The sequence below is a fragment of the Garra rufa genome, chromosome 21, assembly GCF_049309525.1.
Source record: "Garra rufa chromosome 21, GarRuf1.0, whole genome shotgun sequence".
In the NCBI taxonomy this organism is placed as follows: domain Eukaryota; kingdom Metazoa; phylum Chordata; class Actinopteri; order Cypriniformes; family Cyprinidae; genus Garra; species Garra rufa.
The window spans coordinates 31,698,290-31,719,541 of record NC_133381.1 but is presented as its reverse complement, the minus strand read 5'-3'; the positions used below and the strand labels follow the sequence as shown (position 1 = coordinate 31,719,541).

General features: G+C 35.5%; 1 protein-coding gene across 1 annotated transcript in view; it reads right to left on the bottom strand.

The window, feature by feature from the left end:
• Nucleotides 1-18,023, bottom strand: part of c21h14orf180 (chromosome 21 C14orf180 homolog) — a 45,645-nt gene extending 27,622 nt beyond the window's left edge. Inside the window, exon 1 of the mRNA XM_073826599.1 lies at nucleotides 17,963-18,023. Coding sequence (XP_073682700.1) covers nucleotides 17,963-18,023 — 61 coding nt within the window. The remainder of the gene's footprint in view (nucleotides 1-17,962) is intronic.
• Between the last annotated feature and the right edge of the window lie 3,229 nt (nucleotides 18,024-21,252).

Sequence of the window (21,252 nt, the reverse complement as noted above, 5' to 3'; positions counted from 1 at the left end):
ATATATATATATATATATATATATATATATATATATATATATATATATATTTTAATATTTTTCCATATTTGGGTTTGTCCATAATTTACCTAAGTTTGTGGTTGAAACAACCCAGCACTTTTAAAAGTGTATATATGACCAAAATATTCAAAATATAAAAAATATGTTTAAAATTTAAAATCTATGCTTAATTTTAGTTTACACCTTGGGAGTATATTTGTAATCCTTTTAATATGCAGAAATGCAAAAATAAATTACTGCACAAAATGTACCTAAAGGGGCAAAAAAACACATTTAAATTTTTAAAATACTGTTTGGATAAAAGCAATAAATAAATAAAAATAAATGAAAAATTATAATGAAAACTAAATAAACAAACAAATAAACATTTATACCTTTTTTAACCATAAACTATTTAGATAAAATGTATATGTTTAGAATTAAAATTTGTTCTGCTTAATAGTATTTAAAAAAAAAAAAACATAGTATTTTTTTTTGTGATCCTGGAGATTTGACATGCCTTGTCATTTGTGTTTATGCCATTATTTTAAACACGTATACTATATTAAACCTTCAAATGCAAGAATATATTACAAAATGTACTTGAAGCAGCAAAAACACATTTAAAATCTTATAATACAGTTTGTATAAAAGCAACAAATATTAATAAAGTAAATAAAAATAATATAAAATTACAAACAAAGATACAAATAAACCCCTTTCACGATAAAATATTGTGATAAAATTTGTATGTTCAGAATTAAAACGTGTTCTGCTTAATATTAGTTTAATATTATATTTAATATTATTTTAATTCTCAATTCTGTTTTTTGTAATCTTGTAGGCATTTTGACATGCTCTGACATTTGTGATTGTGTCATTATTTCAGATACTTATACTATATTAAACTTTCAAATGCAAGAATATATTACAAAATGTACTTGAAGGGGCAAAACGCCACATTTAAAATCTTAAAATACTGGAAATATTTGGCAGCACAACTCTTTACAACATTGATAATTCTAATAATAAATCAGCATATTAGAATGATTTCTGCAGGATCATGTGACACTTAACAGCTGATGAAAATTCAGCTTTGCATCACAGGAATAAATAATATTTTAAAGTATATTAAAAGAAAAAAAAAACGTTTTTTATATTGTAATAACATTTTGCAATATTACTGTTTCTTTTCTGTATTTGTGCCTTTACTAATGAGTTTTAACAAAGAAGCACCTGCTCCTTCATTTGCGTCATTTTGCAGGTGGACTGACCCAATGTGTCTGATTCTGTCTTGTAAAACTGACCGAGTGGAAAAATAATGATGTCAACATAAAAGGCTGGATTTGTCCAGTCAATTGAGGATGAGAAAATCCTCTGTGATGAATCTGGAGAAGGATCCTGCTAGGACATACAGGTACACGTTATGAAGAAATGCAGCACTCGAAAGATCAGAGAATGAGGCCAACACGGCCGAGCGACTCATTTATAATGGGCACAAGTTATTCTTTGCACTGGCTGGATCACATTTTCTCATTCATGGTGAATGCTGAATATGTCTGGTTTTGTGATACAATTGAGTGCATTTCATAAAAAGACTTGATGATCTTGATAATGTGAGCATTCAACCAGCTAAAATCCATTCCTCAACCAGCCAAAAGCCAAAATTGCTAATGACATGGACATTTTGGGCATTACAATATTTTTAAATTTATCACATGCTTCCCATGTCAGGTTGTTTTGTATGGTTGGCAGGCCTTTTTGTTTTAACCCAAACTTGGGTAAAATAGTTAGTTTTATGTCACGCCTGAAATTATTCATACCCCTAGCAAATTCTGACTTAAAGTTACTTTTATTCAACCAGCAAGTTTTTTTTTTTTTTTTGACCGGAAATGACACAGGCTTCTCCCAAAAGATAATAAGACAATGTACATAAGGCATCATTGTGAAAAAAAATATTTCTCAGCTTTTTTTTTTTTAACAAAATGTGACATGTCCAAAATTATTCATACCCTTTGCAAACTGTCACAGTCTATGGGAAAATCCAAAGTTCTATACCATTCCAAATAGTCCAAGCTGTTCTAAAGCATCCTAATTACCCTGATTCATTGCAAACAGCTGTTTTAATCAACTCAGCAGGTGAAAAACAGAAGGTCTCTGCTGTTGGTTTGTGGACAGTCATGGGTAAGACAAAGGAGCTCACTGAGGACCTGCGGCTACGCATTGTGGCTGCTCACAAGTCAGGAAAGGACTATAAGACCATATCTAAATGTTTTGAAGTTCCAGTGGCAGTGCAAAGCATTATTAAAAAATACAAGACGTTCCACACTGTGAAAAATCTCAGAGGACGTGGTCGGAAGCCAAAAGTGACACCTGTGCTGGCCAGGAGGATAGTGAGAGAGGTAAAAAAGAATCCAAGGATCACCACCAAGGTCATCCTGATGAATCTGGGCTCTGCTGGTGGCAACATCTCAAGGCAGACAGTCCCACGGACACTGCACACCGCTGGGTTCCACAGACGCAGACCAAGGAGGACACCACTTCTCCAGATAAGGCACACAAAAGCCCGCTTGGCCTTTGCAAATGCTCATCTGGACAAAGAAGAAGACTTCTGGTCTTCTGTTTTATAGTCAGATGAAACAAAAATTTAATTGTTTGGCCACAATGATGTAGCCTTCATTTGGCGTAAAAAAGGAGAAGCCTTCAACCCTAAGAACACCATCCCCACTGTCAAACATGGTGGTGGGAACCTAATGTTTTTGGGGTGTTTTTCAGCTGGTGGACCAGGGAACCTAATCACAGTTAATGGCACCATGAAAAAGGAGCAATACATCAAAATTCTCAACAACAACATCAGGCAGTCTGCAGAGAAACTTGGCCTTGGGCACCAGTGGACATTTTAAAATTTGTTCTGCTTAATTATTTAAAGTTTTTTTTTTTTTTTTTTTTTTTTTTTTTGGTGTTCCTGGAGATGTTGTGACATGTCCTGACATTTGTGCTTATGTCATTAATACAGATACTTATACTATATTAAACTTTCAAATGCAAGAACATATTGCAAAATGTACTTGAAGGGCAAAGAAAACACATTTCAAATGTAAAAATACTGTGTGGATAAATGCAATAAATAAATAAATACAAATTAATTCATTGATTAATTAAAAATAAAATAGAAAATATTAAAAAAAATACAATAAAAAACAAACAAACAAACAAATAAATAAATAAATATACAATTTTCACAACAAAATATTTAGATAAAATGCATATGTTCAGAATTAAAATTTGTTCTGCTTAATATTAGTTTAATATTATTTTAATAATTTTTTTTATTTTTATTTTTGGTAATCCTGGAGATGTTTTGACATGCCCAAACATTTATAATTATGTCATTATTTCAGATATACTATATTAAACTTTAAAATGCAAGAACATATTACAAAATGTACTTGAATACGTTTACAAATACCTTGTGGATAAAAAAATAATTAAATAAAATAACATATACAATCTTAAAATAATCTTTGTATTAAAAAAAAAAAAAAAAAAAAAAAAAAAAAAAAAAAATATATATATATATATATATATATATATATATATACACACACAACAAAATATTTAGATAAAATGCTTATGTTCAGAATTTAAATTTGTTCTGCTTAATATTATTTCATTATTTTGCTTAATAATATTTTAATTCCTTGGAGTATTTTTTGTATTCCTGGAGATCCTTTGACATTCCTTGACATTTGTGCATCAATATTTCAGATACTTATACTATATTAAACCTTCAAATGCATGAATATATAGATATTCTTGCATTTGAAGGTTTAATATAGTATAAGTATCTGAAACTGAGGTTTGTAAAACACATTAAATAGTTTACTAAATTTATTTGAAAAAAAAAATGCTATAATACCTTCTATAGGTAATCTTTGATAGAAACACTTTTGGAAGCATCGATATGTCTGTTTTATGTATATGAGTCTATCAGTATTGCATGGTGTAATGCAGATTTTTTTTTTCTTTTTCTTTTATTTGTCTTGACAGAATTGCTTTTGGCATGTTGGATGGGAACTATTTATGAACAACAATTCCTGAGGTCAATCAATTGCTCTGAGGTGTGGGATTTGACTGGGCCACTATAGGATGTTAACCTCTTTGATTTTAAGCCACTCCGTAGTGACTTGAGCTGTATGTGGCTGCTCTGCTGGAAGATGAATCGTTTTCCAAGTGCATGTGCTCGTGGGACTGCAGTGCTATTTCCTCCAGGTTTTTTCTGCATCCATCAATTTTTCCTTCTATCTCAATGAATTTCCCAGTCCCTGTTGTAAACATGCATCCCCAAACACAATACCGCATCTCCATATTTCAAATGCAGCTCTACTTGAGACGTGATGAGCTTTTGCAACAAAGGTTTACGTTCTTTATCCATTGGATAATTTTAAGCACATTTTTACCCTCAAATTATCTTCATGTAAAAGTTGTACTTATTTTATTTTATTTTTTACTTATTTTAATGGTGAGTATTAGATTTCATTATTGTGATACAATGTTTTATTTATTAAGCTGACTTAAGAAAGCCAAGTCAACAAGTTAACATGGTAATCATGTCAGATGCATGCTGAAAACATGCTAATAATGATAAAAAAACATGCCAGCGACATGACAGCAACATGCTAAAAACATGCTAATAATGCTAAAAACATGCCGGCGACATGATAGTAACATACTAATCAAGGTAACAACATGCTATTGAACGTGCTAATCATAGTAACAATATGCAAACAACATGATAATCATAGTAACAACATGCTAAAAAACATGCTTGCTATTTATGCTAAAAGCATGCTAGCAACATGCTAATCATGCTAACAACATGCAAACAACAGTCTAATCATGGTAACAAAGTGCTAGCATGTGCTAGCAAAGTGCAATCATGCTATAAACATGCTACAGAACATGATAATCATGGTAAAACATGCTAAAACATTCTAACAACAGGTTAATCATGGTAACAACATGATAAAACATGCTAAACATGTTAATCATAGTAACAATATGTGAAAACATGCTAGCGACATGTTAGGAACATGCTAATTATGACAACAACATGCTAAAACAAGCTAGTGACATGTTAATCTTGATAAAACATGTTAGCAACTTGCTAATTATGTTAAGAACTTGCTAACAACATGATAATCATGTTAAAAACATGTTAACAACAAGTTAACATATTAACCATGTCAGAAACATGCTAATAATGCTTAAAACATGCCAGCGACATGATAGCAACATGCTAATCAAGGTAACAACATGCTATTGAACGTGCTAATCATGGTAACAATATGCAAACAACATGATAATCATAGTAACAGCATGCTAAAAACATGTTATTTATTGTCAAAGCATGCTAACAACATGCTAATCATGCTGACAACATGCAAACAACATACTAATCATGGTAACAAAGTGCTAGCATGTACTAGCAAAGTGCAATCATGCTAGAAACATGCTACAGAACATGTTAATCATGGTAAAACATGCTAAAACATTATAACAACATGTTAATCATGTTTACAACATGCTAAAACATGCTAAGAACATGTTAATCATGGTAACAACATGTGAAAAACATGCTAGTGACATGTTAGAAAAATGACAATCAATGTAACAACATGATAGTCATGTTAAAATCAGGTTAGCAAAATAATAACCTGCTAATCATGATAAAACATGCTAGCAACATGATAATCATAGTAGCAGCATGCTAAACATGGTAACAACATGCTAACAAAATGCTAATTATGTTAAAAACATGATAGGAACATGCTAAAAACATGCTAGCAACATGCTAGAAACATGTTTTGTAACATGCCAACATGGTAACAGCATGATAATCTTGGTACACCACATACTAAAAACATGTTAATCGTGTTAAAAACATAATAGTGACATTCTAGCAACATGCTAATCATGGTAACCACATGCTAACAACATACTAATTATGGTTGCAATAAGTTAATCTTGCTAAAGAAATGCTAAAACATGTTAATCGTGTTAAAAACATGGCAGCAACATGCTAATCATGGTAAAAACATGCTAGTGACATGTTACCAACATGCTAATCATTGCAACTGCATGCTAGCAACATGTTAATTATGGTTAAAACATACTAATTATGCTAACAATGTGTTAAAATATGCTAGTGACATTTGAGGAACATGCTAATCATGGTAACAACATGGTAACAACACTAGCCATGCTAAAACATGCTAGCAAAATGATAACATGCCGATAATGCTAAAAACATGGTAACAGTTAACATACTAGCAACATTATAATCGTATTAACAACATGCTATCAGCATGCACATTTTATTTGCTTAAACATGCAAGCAACATATTAAAACATGCTAATTATGGTAACAACATGCTAGTGACATGTAATCAACATGCTAATCATAATAACTACATGCTAGCAGCATGTTAATCATGGTAACATGCTAATAATGCTAACGACATGCTTGTCACACCCCTGAACTGTCTATGTTGGTTTCTCCCAGTGTCTCCCTCCTGCTGTACTGTGCTTATTGTTTTTTTTTAAATATTTAATAGATTATTTAATATCTTCGTTAATATCACATCATTGTTTGTCCGTTCCTGTCTGCACCGTGACAATGCTAATCTTGCTAAAAGAATACTAACAACATATTAATCACATAAGAAAAACGTGCTAGCAACTATCTAAACTTTCAAACTTCAGGCTTTTACAGCTGCTTCAAACTTTCAGGCTAGGTTTTCTTCTTAATCCAACTTCAATCTATTCATTCTTTTAAACTTATTTGTGAATTCATTTTTAATTTTTTTTTTTTTTTTTGTCAATGACATAATTTAATGTTTATAGATGTTCTAACTGACTGGATTAGACAGCACATCTTCATGGTTACAAAAAAAAATTATAATACACAGTATTCAGTGGAGGAGCTTGAACTTCAAAGCATTATGCTTTTAACTGGGAAATCTTGTAGAGAGCCTGTTTGGGGTGTTAAATCAAATAAACTAAATTACCCCAGCCTACATTTTCTCAAATTTACAGGTTTCGCTTTGATAGATGAATCCTTAATTGAAGGCAAATTAAATATAACTCTAAAACAACTTAATTTCTCTGAAGTGGCTCATGCATTGAAAGTCTTGCGATTGCAGCGGGAATTAACTCTCATCGCAATCGGGCTGTAATAATGGTTTTGTAGCTTGAGGGAAATTTCTTACTCTTACTGGATGACATTCTAGAGCAATCTAACTTTAATCAAAACGACCCACCCTCCTACTCAATTATCATTAATCAGAATCAATAAAATTAGATTTCTAAACCTCATCCCATGTTGCATTCTTCCACAGAAAATAAAAATCTCCTGACCATTGTACAAATGTATGAACACAGATCAATTTCCCTGCATTTACTTCAATGTGAAATCACCCGCTGACGCTAAAACCTTTGTAACTTTGTAACTCAACAAGCTGAGCGTAATAGGCAGACACTGTAGCATTTGCTTCTATGGTCTGAAATATCATGTTGTAAATTTTCATGAGCTCTCATCTTTTGCTTTCCGCTCTCTTTTTTTATTATGTCTCAGTCTTTTTTTCTCACGTGAGGATGAATGGATGTTAAATTTAATTAAGCAGAAAATTTGGTCAGTGCTTTCTCTATCAAAAACGAGTCTTCTGGATTTAACAACCTAGAAAAAGTCTCACTCATTATACATGTGAGTGGTTTAGCCCTGCGGCCAGCCCTATAGGACAGCTCTCAGCAGATGAGCGAACAGTGGCAAACAATGTGTTTATTGATCCTCCAGGCTTTGCCATTTCATTTCCTTCAACCTTTTATATGGTTTAGAACACGTGAGATGAGAACTTTATAGATCCGATTCGCAGAAAAGTCATCAGGCCAATAAATTGCGCTGATAAAGCAGTATATGCATTATGTATTAGTTTACTCAAATAAGAAGATACCGTTTTTGACATTTTGTTGGAAATAGATTAGCTTTATAATATACAATATGTTTGTTTCGTTTCCATTTCTGGCTTTTAATTCAAATTACACAAGTTGTTTTCTTCTTGTATGCTCTTTACTGACCTTTTCTGGGGCTTTGTGCAATTATCAATAAAATGAAGGAAAGGCTAGCATGACCTCATGGTGATACTTTTCATTTTTATGTTTATTCTGTCATTCAGTTGCGCATGAAAAAGCTTCCAGAGCCCTCAACAGCTGCCCAACTTCCTCCAGTTTCCTTGTTGATTCTTTAACCAACAGCTAATGGATAGTTGATGTGGCAGGTCTGTTAATTGTGGCTAAATTGGATTTAGGATTTATGACTAGGACCACTGATCAGGTCTGATCTTATTAAAGACAGTGTTTAAGGGATACACTTGGGAAATGGTCACATGGATATAGATCATTATTATTTTATAAATGATATACAGTAGGTAATGTAAAAAAAACATCAATCATTACTGCAGTTGTTATTAATGAACAGGCAACGGTAAGGTATGCAGACTGATATGTATATACAGTCAAGCCCGAAATTATGCATACCCCTGGCAAATTCTGACTTAAAAATTACTTTTATTCAACCAGCAAGTTTTTTTTTTTTAATTAGAAATGACACAGACGTCTCCCAGAAGATAATAAGATGATGTACAAGAGGCATCATTGTGGAAAAAAAATATTACTCATCTTTTATTTACATTTGAACAAAAAGTGACATGTCCAAAATTATTCATACCTTCTCAATAATCAATAGAAAAGCCTTTATTGGCTATTACAGCAATCAAACGCTTCCTATAATTGCTGACCAGCTTTTTGCATGTCTCCCCTGGTGAAAAAAACCAGCTAAAACCAGCCTAGGCTGATTGGCTGGTTTTAGCTGGTCATAGCTGGAAGGCAGGCTGATTTTAGAGGGGTTTTGGCCACTTTTCCAGCCTGGTCAGGCTGGTCTTATCTGGTCAGGCTGGGAGACCAGCTAAAACCAGCTACTTCCAGCTTAAACCAGCTAAGACCAGCCAACCAGCCTAGGCTGGTATTAGCTGTTTTTTTTTTCAGCAGGGTCCACTGGTATTTTTGCCCATTCATCTTTAGCGATGAGCTCCAACTCTTTCAGGTTGGAGGGTCTCCTTGCCATCACCCTGATCTTTAGCTCCCTCCACAGATTCTCAGTTGGATTTAAGTCAGGACTCTGGCTGGGCCACTGCAAACGTTAATGTTTTTGTCTGCTGACCATTTCTTCACCACTTTTGCTGTGTGTTTTGGGTCGTTGTCGTGCTGAAATGTCCTCTGGTGCCCAAGGCCAAGTTTCTCTGCAGACTGCCTGATGTTGTTGTTAAGAATTTTGATGTAATGCTTCTTTTTCATGGTGCTGTTTACTGTGATTAGGTTCCCTGGTCCACCAGCTGAAAAACACACCCAAAACATTAGGTTCCCACCACCATGTTTGACAGTGAGGATGGTGTTCTTAGGGTTGAAGACTTCTCCTTTTTTACGCCAAATGAAGGCTACATCATTGTGGCCAAACAAGACCAGAAGTCTTCTTCTTTGTCCAGATGAGCATTTGCAAAGGCCAAGCTGGCTTTTGTGTGCCTTATCTGGAGAAGTGGTGTCCTCCTTGGTCTGCGTCTGTGGAACCCAGCGGTGTGCAGTGTCCGTTGGACTGTCTGCCTTGAGATGTTGCCACCAGCAGAGCCCACATTCATCAGGATGGCCTTGGTGGTGATCCTTGGATTCTTTTTTTTACCTCTCTCACTATCCTCCTGGCCAGCACAGTTGTCACTTTTGACATCCGACCACGTCCTCTGAGATTTTTCACAGTGCGGAACATTTTGAATTTTTAATAATACTTTGCACTGCCACTGGAACTTCAAAACATTTAGATATGGTCTTATAGCCCTTTCCTAACTTGTGAGCAGCCACAATGCACAGCCGCAGGTCCTCAGTGAGCTCCTTTATCTTAGCCATGACTGTCCACAAACCAACAGCAGAGAGCTTCTGTTTTTCACCTGCTGAGTTGATTAAAACAGCTGTTCCCAATAAATCAGGGTAATTAGGATGCTTTAGAACAGTTTGGACTATTTGGAATGGTATAGAACTTTGGATTTTCCCATAGACTGTGACAGTTTGCAAAGGGTATGAATAATTTTGGACATTCCACTTTTTGTTCAAATGTAAATAAACACTGAGAAATATATTTTTTTTCCACAATGATGCCTCTTGTACATCGTCTTATTATCTATTGGGAGAATCCTGTGTCATTTCCGGTAAAAAAAAAAAACTTGCTGGTTGAATAAAAGTAACTTTAAATCAGAATTTGCCAGGGGAATGAATAATTTCGGGCTTGACTGTGTATATATATATGCAAATAGACAGGGTAAGATGAATTTGAATTGATATGAATTTGACAATCTGATTTTATTTTGTGTTATTTTATTTTATGTGTGTGTATGTGTGTGTGTGTGTACGTGGAATTTTGGGTACATTATGTTTTTAGATGTGTGGAGTAAAAGTTAATACTTTTTATTTTAAAGTGAGAAGATAAAATGTGGTTAAGACGCACAAAAGATGTGGCACATTATTACTAGTGTTATTATTTTTAAACAAATATTGCAATTAATGGGGTTATATTTATATAAATTATAAATATATGTGACCCTGGACCACAAAACCAGTCATAAGGTTAAATTTTACAAAACTGAGATGTATACATCATATGAAAGCTCAATAAATAAGCTTCCTATTGATATATGATTTGTTAGGATAGGACAATATTTGGCCGAGATACGTCTATTTGAATATCTGGAATCTGAGGGTGCAAACAAATCAAAATACTTAGAAAATCACCTTTAAAGTTCTCCAAATTAAGTTCTTAACAATGCATTTTACTAATCAAAAATTACATTTTGATATATTTACAGTAGGAATTTTACAAAAAATCTTCACGGAACATGATATTTACTTAATTTCCTAATGATTTTTGGCATAAAAGAAAAATCAATAATTTTGACCCATACCATATATTTTTTATTAGGCTATTGCTACAAATATACCCCAGCGACTTAAGACTGGTTTTGTGGTCCAGGGTCACATATATGAATTATATCATTATTTTATTTGGATTCAGTATTGCTATTATGACATTTCTTCAATTAAAACATTGACAATTTTACAATATATACAATTATACAATACAATATTACAATGTAAATATTCATAAAATTTTTATATAATATTAGTTGATTTAGTATTTTCCAGTAATGACCATTAAAACAAATATGTAAATATTATTAAGGATAATATTAAATATTAATTTAAAGTAAACGTATATTTTAAATATTTAAATTAAATCAATTCAAGTTCTAGTCTTAATATGACTGTAGAACTTTTGCATAAAAGTTAACATATAAAATAACATAAAAAAATAGAAAGAAAAAAGAAAGAAAGAAAAAATAAATAATTTACACACAGGAGAATACTGGGAAACAGGCATGTCAAATGTCAAAGTGTCAAGGGCAAGCAATTCAACCATGTCTTCCCTTCAAATCCTTCCCATTTATGTATTTGGCAGATGTTTTATCCAAACTGAATGACATTGCATTCAAGGTATGAAGAATTTTATCAGTTACCTGTGGATCAAACCCATGACCTTGACCTATTGCTGCAAACTTTGCACTGACCTTAAACTTCTGTTCTCATCAGCCTGTCAACCTCCCCTCAGTATTTTCTCAGAATTTCAGTAACAAGAATCTCTGTCTCTGTCTATTATGGCAGACACAGCACAGATGCCCATGGGAAATATAGTGCTCTGAGTGCTGAGGGGCCAGGACATAAACACATGGACAGAGGAGGCTAAATTTAGTTCTTTTGAGGTTGTGCATCTTTCCTGGTGGATAAACTACCACTTCTGATCACTGGTTATGTCTGACATTGATTAGAAATGAAAAAGAGTAACATGATGTTGAACAGTTTGTAGTTTCTAAGTTTTAATTTTTGTCCTCTTTCATATCATTTTTCATCTTTTCTCACTCTGTTCAATTCTGTGTGATCTACTACCTCCCTTGCGTTATCATGTTAGTGTCATTTTGACCCTTGACTAAATTTTCTAAATGAAACAATAATTGTGCAAAGTCTAATGTGATGGACAATGCCGTAAAAATAACCATAATTAGAGATCATGCCACTGTGGAAACAACTGGCAAAAGAATTACGATCATCTACGGCATGTATCGTCCTTGCACATCTGTTACCATAAATCTGGTATTCAAATTGAATTTGCGATGCATGTGATCTGAGAAATGAATTGGACCATCTTTTGCCATTTACCAAATGCCATCTGTACGGTTCAGAATCGCCAGCCTTTAGAGGTGTAAATTTTCCTTCAGAGACGAGGTAAATCACTTTTCTATCATCCCACTGGAAAGGAATATTTTTGCTTGGAATTGCATCCAAAAGGAAATATCAGCTCATTTCAAGCCTGTCGCTTGCGAATCCCGTCTGAATCTGTTTCCCTGTCCGTATCTGCATCTCTGCTCATGCATTCATTTTTATATGACCTATTCCTCTAACTATAAAACTGGCTGATTGTTTTAATCCTCCTGTTGTAGAGGGCAATTTTACTGTGAGCTAATAAAATACAAATTCCATCTGCAGAAACGCTGACAGATTCCCCTTTAGGACAAATGTGCTCAGCATGCTGTAAAAATCCATGATAATTATCTTGCAATATTAGCTTTAGCACTGGAGGACACTCCGGGAAGCTCGTACTGTGTGCTGTTCTAATTTCAGGGCCATGCGTCTTTGTAGTCTTCAGGGAGCAAATACATATGGCGAATGGAATGAATACACATGAAAGAGCAACCAAAGTGGAGAGAGTTTAGCTGGTGATGGGCTCAAACAAACAATTTTAACCAAAACCAATTTATTATAATGAACCATTTCCTCCATGCAAACCTCCAGTGAATTATTGGAGCTACCAATATCATCTTCACTGAAACTCTAAGGAAGCTGGTGGACTTTTTTAGAGAGTGAGAAAACCCAAGGAAACTGAAGGGAAGCTGAGAGAACTTAAGACGCTGAGGGACAAATGGAAGCTGCAGGGGGCAAAGGGAACTTGAGATGTGAGAAAGTAGAGGGGATATAAGGAAGCTGAGATGTAAGGAAGATGTGAGAATGAAAGGATGCTAAAAAAACTGATGGAACTTTAAAAAGACAAGGAAAGACATGGAAGCTGAAGGACCAAAGGGGATCTAAGAGACAGTAGAAAGCTGAGGGGATGTTATGAAGCTGAAATGACAAAAGGAAGCTGAGAAAAAAGGTGAAGAAAGATATAGAAGCTGAAAGGAAAGGACATGGGGAACCTAAGAGGACATTAGGAGACTAAGGGGACATACGTAAACTGAAAAGACATAAAGAAGCTGAAGAGACTTAAAGTGAGACTTACAGAAGCGGATGTAATGAAACTGAAAGGACGTGATTTTGCCAAGTAAGACCTGGATCAACATTGTTTTCCAAAAATATAGACTTAACCTAATGGGAAATGCTAGCTGATTAACAAGGGTGCAGAAATACCTAACCCTAAGCCTTAAACAGACATTTGCTGAAAAGTCACCCCTCAGTTCTAATTGGTTGAATGGAATGTTGTTCCAGGATCAACAAGGATGTGAACATGTGAACCAGAGGAAACAAAAGGAACTAAAGATGTAAGGAAGCACAGGGGAAGCTGATATTGTGGTGGGAGGAGCAAATGACAGACACAGTGGGTGTGGCAGGCCTTGAAGAAGCTTTTATTTAACAGATATAAAACATAAAGGCCTGGTTTCACAGACAGGGTTTAGACTAAGCCAGGATTAGGCTATAGTTCAATTAGGATATTTAAGTAATTTTTATAAACGTGCCTTAGAAAAAAGCATTACGGGTGTCTATCTTGAGACAAAACAAAGCCATTGATATAATTTAAGAGCTGTCAGTGCAAGTTTCTTTAATTTGAAACAGCTCAGATTTACAATATAGTCTGGGACTAGGCTTAAGCTTTGTCTGTGAAACCGGGGGTAAATGTCCAAAAAGGAAAATAAAGTGAAGTCAAAGAGTAATGTTGCCATTTTTACCACAACACAATAAAAGAAGACACTATTCAGAAAATAAAATACTGATAGGATGACCACAGCTACAGAAAAAGCTTATAGGTACCAATGGACATAAGCATAGGCTTAAACTATATGCCATGCCATCCTTTTAAACAAGTGAAATTGGCACTGAGAAACTCCTTCAGTGGCTACACCGTCATGACAAGCATCGGCATGTTTACATCCTGCCAGGATGGCATCTAGCATTTCTTGTCTCTGCCATCTGTAAGCTCCTTCAGTAGCTGTGGTCTACTAATTGCTTAAAGGCATCAGGGCTTAAGTAGAGGGAACAAAGACGCAGGTCTTTAGGGAGTTTTATTCGTCCACAGGCTTCCCATTCTTTTCTCCTCTTCTTATCGCTAGTAAAGCAGTGAAGACTTACATCACTTCTCTTGTTGCCCTCCGACTGAAAATTACAACCACGCAACGTGGCATCATTATTTTCTAAGTTTTGTATACCGAGTTGTGTTGTGGTAAAAATAGCAACAGGTAGCGCTTGTAGATCACCGAATGCAACCATGTTCACATCATCAAAATAATGGCACCCCCCCATAGTCCAAAATATGTATAAAATGATGTGCATTTTTGAACATAAACATGAAAATGCACAGATTCATTATACTGATGTACATCATTTTTTTTTTACTGTTTACATTCATTTTAGACATACAGTAACCGACTGTGCTTACAAGGAAAAAGACAGTAATTCTGACATAATTTTATGTGCATTTGCTCTTGAATGGCTTATGATCACTTTAATGTTTAAACTGACAAGACTTCAAACATGTAAGCATGATAAACTTTCTTGAGAAAGCAGCACTGGCCCAATCATTCAGTTTTGGGGGGCTTAGACAACAGATACAGGGCTGAAGCCCACCTAAAAAGGGTATGGAATCACCCCTGGTATAGCATGCATAATTTTACTGAAACACAAATATATAACCAGTTTATCTGATTCAGAATGATGGCTAAGCCTCTTTCATAGCACAGCATGCCAATGTGTGGTTGGATTCCTGACACAGCTAACTGTAAATCATCTTGCACTGTCAATCAGGGCTGGATTTGGACAAAAGGAAAATCAGCTCTGGGATTTTATGGTCCAATGACCCACCATTAGGATCAGAATCAGTCCAGTTATGAAGCTGAAATGACATAAGTAGAGCTGAGGGGACATGAGGAACTTGAGTGAATATAATGAAGAGAAAAGGACATAAGGAAGCTGAGAGGGAAAAAAAAGAAAAAAATTAGGAAATGTACAGTAAAACTCTAGTTTATGATTTTTATATCAAGAATAATGATATATTTTTAAAAATGTACAATAAAACTCTATTTTATGTTTTTTTATATAAGGAAGTGATAGATCATTTATATTTCCTGTGTAAAATGTAAAAGTACAGGGTGATTTTACTACTCTAATGTATCAAAGACCTAAGCAAAACAGTAATATGAAAGAACATATATAGGCTACACTTAACCTCACACAGAGCATGAGGGACAGAGAGTGCCTTCAGGAACAATAGAGCGTTACCTCTCCCCCATAATTGCATTCTTCTTCTAAGGTCACCCGAGGCTATCAGCTAGTGGGTGGAATGTGCATTATAGGAAAAACCTTTTACACTATTTATGTGGGTCTCTGGCAATACAGATAGATAGAAACAACTTTCAGCTGTGAGAAATCATGCGCACTAGCATCAACTCTATTTTTCTGAACCCTGCTCTGGTGGAAATATCCAGCTTTTTCAGTCGTATGTGACTGTAATGGCACAGTGGAAAACATGCAATTTGCCTCAGGTCCCATATGAACCTTGCACCTCTGCTGTGGGAATAACCAGACTGGTGCCATTCTTTTGAAAAGTGAAGTCAGAGAATGCCAGGAACTCATTTCAGTCTTCAACTTCCTATTTTTAACACAAGAGTAACGGCCTAGAGTTTGGTTGACGGGGTGGTATGGGGCAAAAACTGAACAAATAAAAAACATTTAGTAGCTAGTTTTTGCCAGGAAAGATCCAAGTGTGGATCTGAAAGGCCGTTTACGGAATTGAAAATCTGCTGGTCAGGTTCGAGATAATTCACACTCTGGAATGTAACTGGACATGTGCTCTTCTCAGTTCCAATATCATGGAATGTGACAGCACAACTGAAATTGATTTTCTTTGAGCACCTCTAATATTGCTATCAGTCCTGAAGAGGGCAGAAGAGGCTTCATTTGAAGGCGTGTGCTTAAGCTGTGCTGCGATGCGGTCTGAACCCTGAGAGAGACCTGATCATCAGCTTTAAGCAATTTATATTCTCAGTGGTGGCATTCAGATAATGGCCTGAACTTCAACACCCTCAAAAGGAACATTATGTAGAAAAAACTCTCGACTCACAGCAAGAAGTTCCCTGGTTTGAGTCCCGGTGGAGTCATGAGACCTTTCTGTGTGGAGTTTGGATTGTCTTAAACTGATAGTTGTCTGATTTCCATCCACAATGCAAACACATGCAGTGTAGGTGAATTGAAAACTAAATTGTCTGTTGATTGCGTAAATGTATTAAGAACAAATGGTTTGGAAACAACAAAATAAAAGTAGTATTTGTTTTATTTGTATTTCTAAACACCAATGGATTAGTATTCAAAAATATTCTTAAATATAGTTTAACCAGGCAGCATTGATTAATGCACATATATAGAGATATTTTAAGCCCTGTTGCTTATATGGGTAATGCAGGTTCGAATCTGGCATGCAACATATCCTCTTCCCATTCTTTTTCTCAATAGCCTAAGATAAACAAACAAACAAATGCAATCTACTCAGCGTCAAATAAAATACAACAAATTATACAAAAAAAGGTTCAGTGAATGAATACCATATTTATGTCAGTATAGGACAGATATATAAAAACAATGGGAACATTTTTAGATCATTAATTTGTACTCGTCTGTTTCTACAGGGTTGGTTTTATGCTCTAATACAGCCTTAACAAGTACGACATTTTATGCTACATATGACAAACATGCCATTTGCATGTCTGAAAGCTATTGTCCCGTCTGGACATTTCACCATGCCAGTAATGCTCTGACAATAGCCTAAAAGGCATTCCCAGCAGGCAGCAATAATGAGCTGGAATAGGACTGTATGTCAAAATGACATGGGGCATAAAAGTGCTCCAACCATTCATGTTTAGTTCTGAACAGAGTAATCAAGCACAAGCCCATTTTGAATAGAAAGCAGTGCAGTAAAACGCAAGACAGTCTTATCTTTATGATAGAGGGCCAGTTATGCTGGTACGTACAGCCTATGGTTTTTCTGTCTGAAGACATCTCTTTTTTCCATTTATTTATTTATAAGGGAGCAATAGAAAATACATTCTTTGTGATGTGTTTCCATAGGCTCCAGCATCCTTTCAGCCATACATAGGACAAGCTGTTTGAAAAAAGGAAGGATGGATATGTTTCCAAAATAGTTAACCCAAGAATAAAAATTCTGGCATTATTTACTTGTCCACGTTGTTCCAAACTTATTTGCTGTCATTTTGTGTGTGAAATCAAAAGAGTAATTTCTTTAAAACAACAGCTTTCTTTACAACATAGAAACCAAAAATAGCACCAACACCTAAATAAATAAATATGTAATATAAAATAATCAAATTCAACTTGGTTTTAAGGTCTTTTATCCTTTTATCAACCATACTTTATATATTTCTAAAAACCTCCACAGTGGTTTCACAACATTATGGAAGTTCATGTTGTGAAAACCAATCCTAGCACATAAAAATAAAAATCCTCTACAACCGAACAAGACTTTGAAATATACCTTGATTGTTATCTGTGATGTGGTTCATTCTCATAACCTTCTTCCAATCATTGAAGGACATTTCTTGGAATGTGAAGATGCAGAAACATAAATTCTCTCTTTTGTTCCATATATAGCAGTGAAATACTGTCCAGGTAATCAAGACTGTATACTGAGCCAGTTTTCTATTTATCAGAAAGGCAGTACTCTGAAGAATAAATATGTTTACACCAGCGGTCGCCAGGACCCCTCGGTGGACAAAACACCCTTTTAAATCATGACAACTCAATGAATAATTTTAGCATGTTAATAGATAGGATTCATGGATATGTTAATATAGTTTGTTTTGGTGGACTAGATCTGCTTCACATGCTACTGTTGCTGCAAAGCAAATACGCAGACTTGCTACTGCCAGTTAATACACAGACACACTGCTGTGAGCATGTATGTCATGCTAGAGCTGCATGAATAGACATACATTTTTCCCGTAGCCAATCTAGACAGGTGGAGCTGGGGAGGTGGAGGGTCTCATTGGCTGCAGAGTCAGCAGAGGCCAGTCAGCATGTGCAGTGTACTAATAGATGATGATTGCTAGCAGATTATAGCAGATAAAGGACCTATCAGGCTGCGCCATCTAGAGTTTCATGACTAAACTATAAATTTTAACCATGACAAATCTCTAAATAGATTTAGCATGTTAAGCATTGACTTGCTATGCCAATAGATACAATGCAACTGTCAACAGAGAAAAAGCCAGAATGCAAGACCCTCAAACTGAGTACACTGAAATGGTCCAACTTCTCCTGCTGGAGCAGGGGGGTCGAGAACCACACAAGGGATTTTTTGGATCTGGTGTGCCTCATGCAGTACCCTGACTGCTCGCTATGCATCTTCTATGAGATTGGCCTCAGAGAGCGGTTGAAGGCATGCCTGCTGATGAACAGTCCTCATGGGAGTTTTGCTGAATATGTTGATGAGGATAAGGGCCTAGCTAGCCATCACCATCTCACTGCATTCATCTGAGCCCACTGCAGATGGAGAGCCAGAGCCCACCACAACTGATGAGCTATTGCAAACAGGAGCGACAGAGCGGATCATTGCCCAGGTGCCAGAGCCTCAAGACATGTCTGACCAGGTGTGTGAGCTGACAACACCGTGTATTGCTGTGGGTGTCTTTGTGGAGATCAAGAGAATGGATTGGGACCTCACCCACACTCCCACTGCTGAGTTTGAGCTGCCGCTGAACTCTGAAATATTTGACTATTTTTGCATTTAAATGAAGAGGATTCTGGTCCCGTCCAACTCTATTTTGTCTCCTGAATCACCTCTGGTTGGTTGCTGGCTGGTCCCTCGTTGGCCAACTCTTCATCTCCGGTCTCAAAAAGTGTTCCATCCAGCCTCCCACTCCCTCCTCCACTGTCTCTGTCAGCCAGTCTATCGGCCTCGTCTCTGCTGGCCCCTGAAGACAACTTATGCCGCATTCCAGGCAACCTGTTACTCAAGTTTTTCCAAACTTCTACCTGTGAAAGTGCACTGGAGCGGCAGTCAAACCTGTGACTTCCCACCCGTGAACTCGCATTAGATTGATGTACTCCCAGTTCCGAGTTCTGACGTTACATAGCCCGCGAAAAAACAATGTCAGCCATGTTTATGCGGCCAATGTGCGGTGTTTATGCAAATAGTACACGGTGGAAAAATAGAGCTTAGGACAATATAACGTTGCAATCAAATTCAGAGGTGGGTAGAGTACCCAAAATCTGTACTCAAGTAAAAGTACAAGTACTTATGGAAATATTTACTCAAGTATGAGTAAAAGTAACAATCTTAATAGTTACTTGAGTAAGAGTAAAAAAGTATCCGATGAAAAAAGTACTCAAGTAGCCAGTTACTAGTTACTTCTTGATATGAAGTGAAGACCCTGAATTTCAAACTGTTTGGAAAGCTTCCGCACACACACACACATATATATATATATATATATATATATATATATATATATATATATATATATATATATATATATATATATATATATATATATATACACACACAGGTCTCGCAAAATTTCTGGTAGCCCTTCGGGCAAGTACTCTTCAGTTTTTGGTAGCCCGAAAATTAATTTAACTAGCCCAAATAAAAAAAGACCTTTTTTAAATATAGAAAATCAGATAGGAGTCTAATCAAAAATGTTTTTAATACACAAATATAAACAAATATCAAGGAAGTAATTTTATTTCATTATATTTATTTCATTTAGTGTATCTGCAGAATTTTTAAATATTAATTTAAAGCAATTCATAACCATTTTTAAGATCTGCAAAAGTAAAATAAACAGTAATGGGATTGGAAAATGTAAAGTAGAATATTAAGCCATAAAATGGCATGATTTAAAATTCAGATACAGTTTCACACAAAAACAAAATATGTTACACTATGGCATTTCATCCTTTATAACATTAAAAGGGATAAATTGAGTATATAATTTATTATATTTATTTGAAACATAAATATTACTGTACTTGTTTAGATTTTTAGAAGGCACCTTAACTTTTTACATTTACAACTCTGTGTTTGCTGCATAAAAACATGGGTATTCATTGCAATCATTTGACCATAAACAGCTGAAAAAAATGTATTGGAAATGAAAAATTAATTATCTGTCACGAGGGGGCGCTTTAGGAGCGCTGAAATATTACGGTTTCCATAGTAACAGCTGTATACACAGCAGTATTAACGCAGTTTTATCAGACATGAAATGAAAATTCCAACGACACGTTTCTGAGGACAGTAACGGAGGAACGCCATCCAATGTAGCGAAGTAAAAATAAAGTTTTTTCACTATAAATGTACTTGAGTAAGAGTAAAATCTTTAAATATACTCTAAAAGTATTAGTTACCCCAAAAATTTACTCAAGTAAATGTAACGAAGTAAATGTAATTCGTTACTACCCACCTCTGAATCAAATTAATAATAATATAAAAATAATAAATGCGCCCAGGCAGTTTGGCGTGACTTGCCTGGAACGCTACAAAGTCGTGAGTCGTGGTTTGAAGTCATGCTTTACGAGCGCAAAAACCTGTCTGGAACGCAGCATTAGCTCACCCTCAGCACAGCAAAACTGGTGGGTCGGATGAGCTTCGGGATCTCCAGTTGCCAGCTACCTTGGGGTTGGAGGATCCCCTGTCTCCACCTCCAGCCTGCAAGACCCGGACTCCATCTTGGCTCACGACCCATCGGCTCAGCCTTGGCTCTTGGCTTCCTTGTCTCCACTGTGTGTCATCCCACTGGCTTTACTGGGCTCACTCTTCCC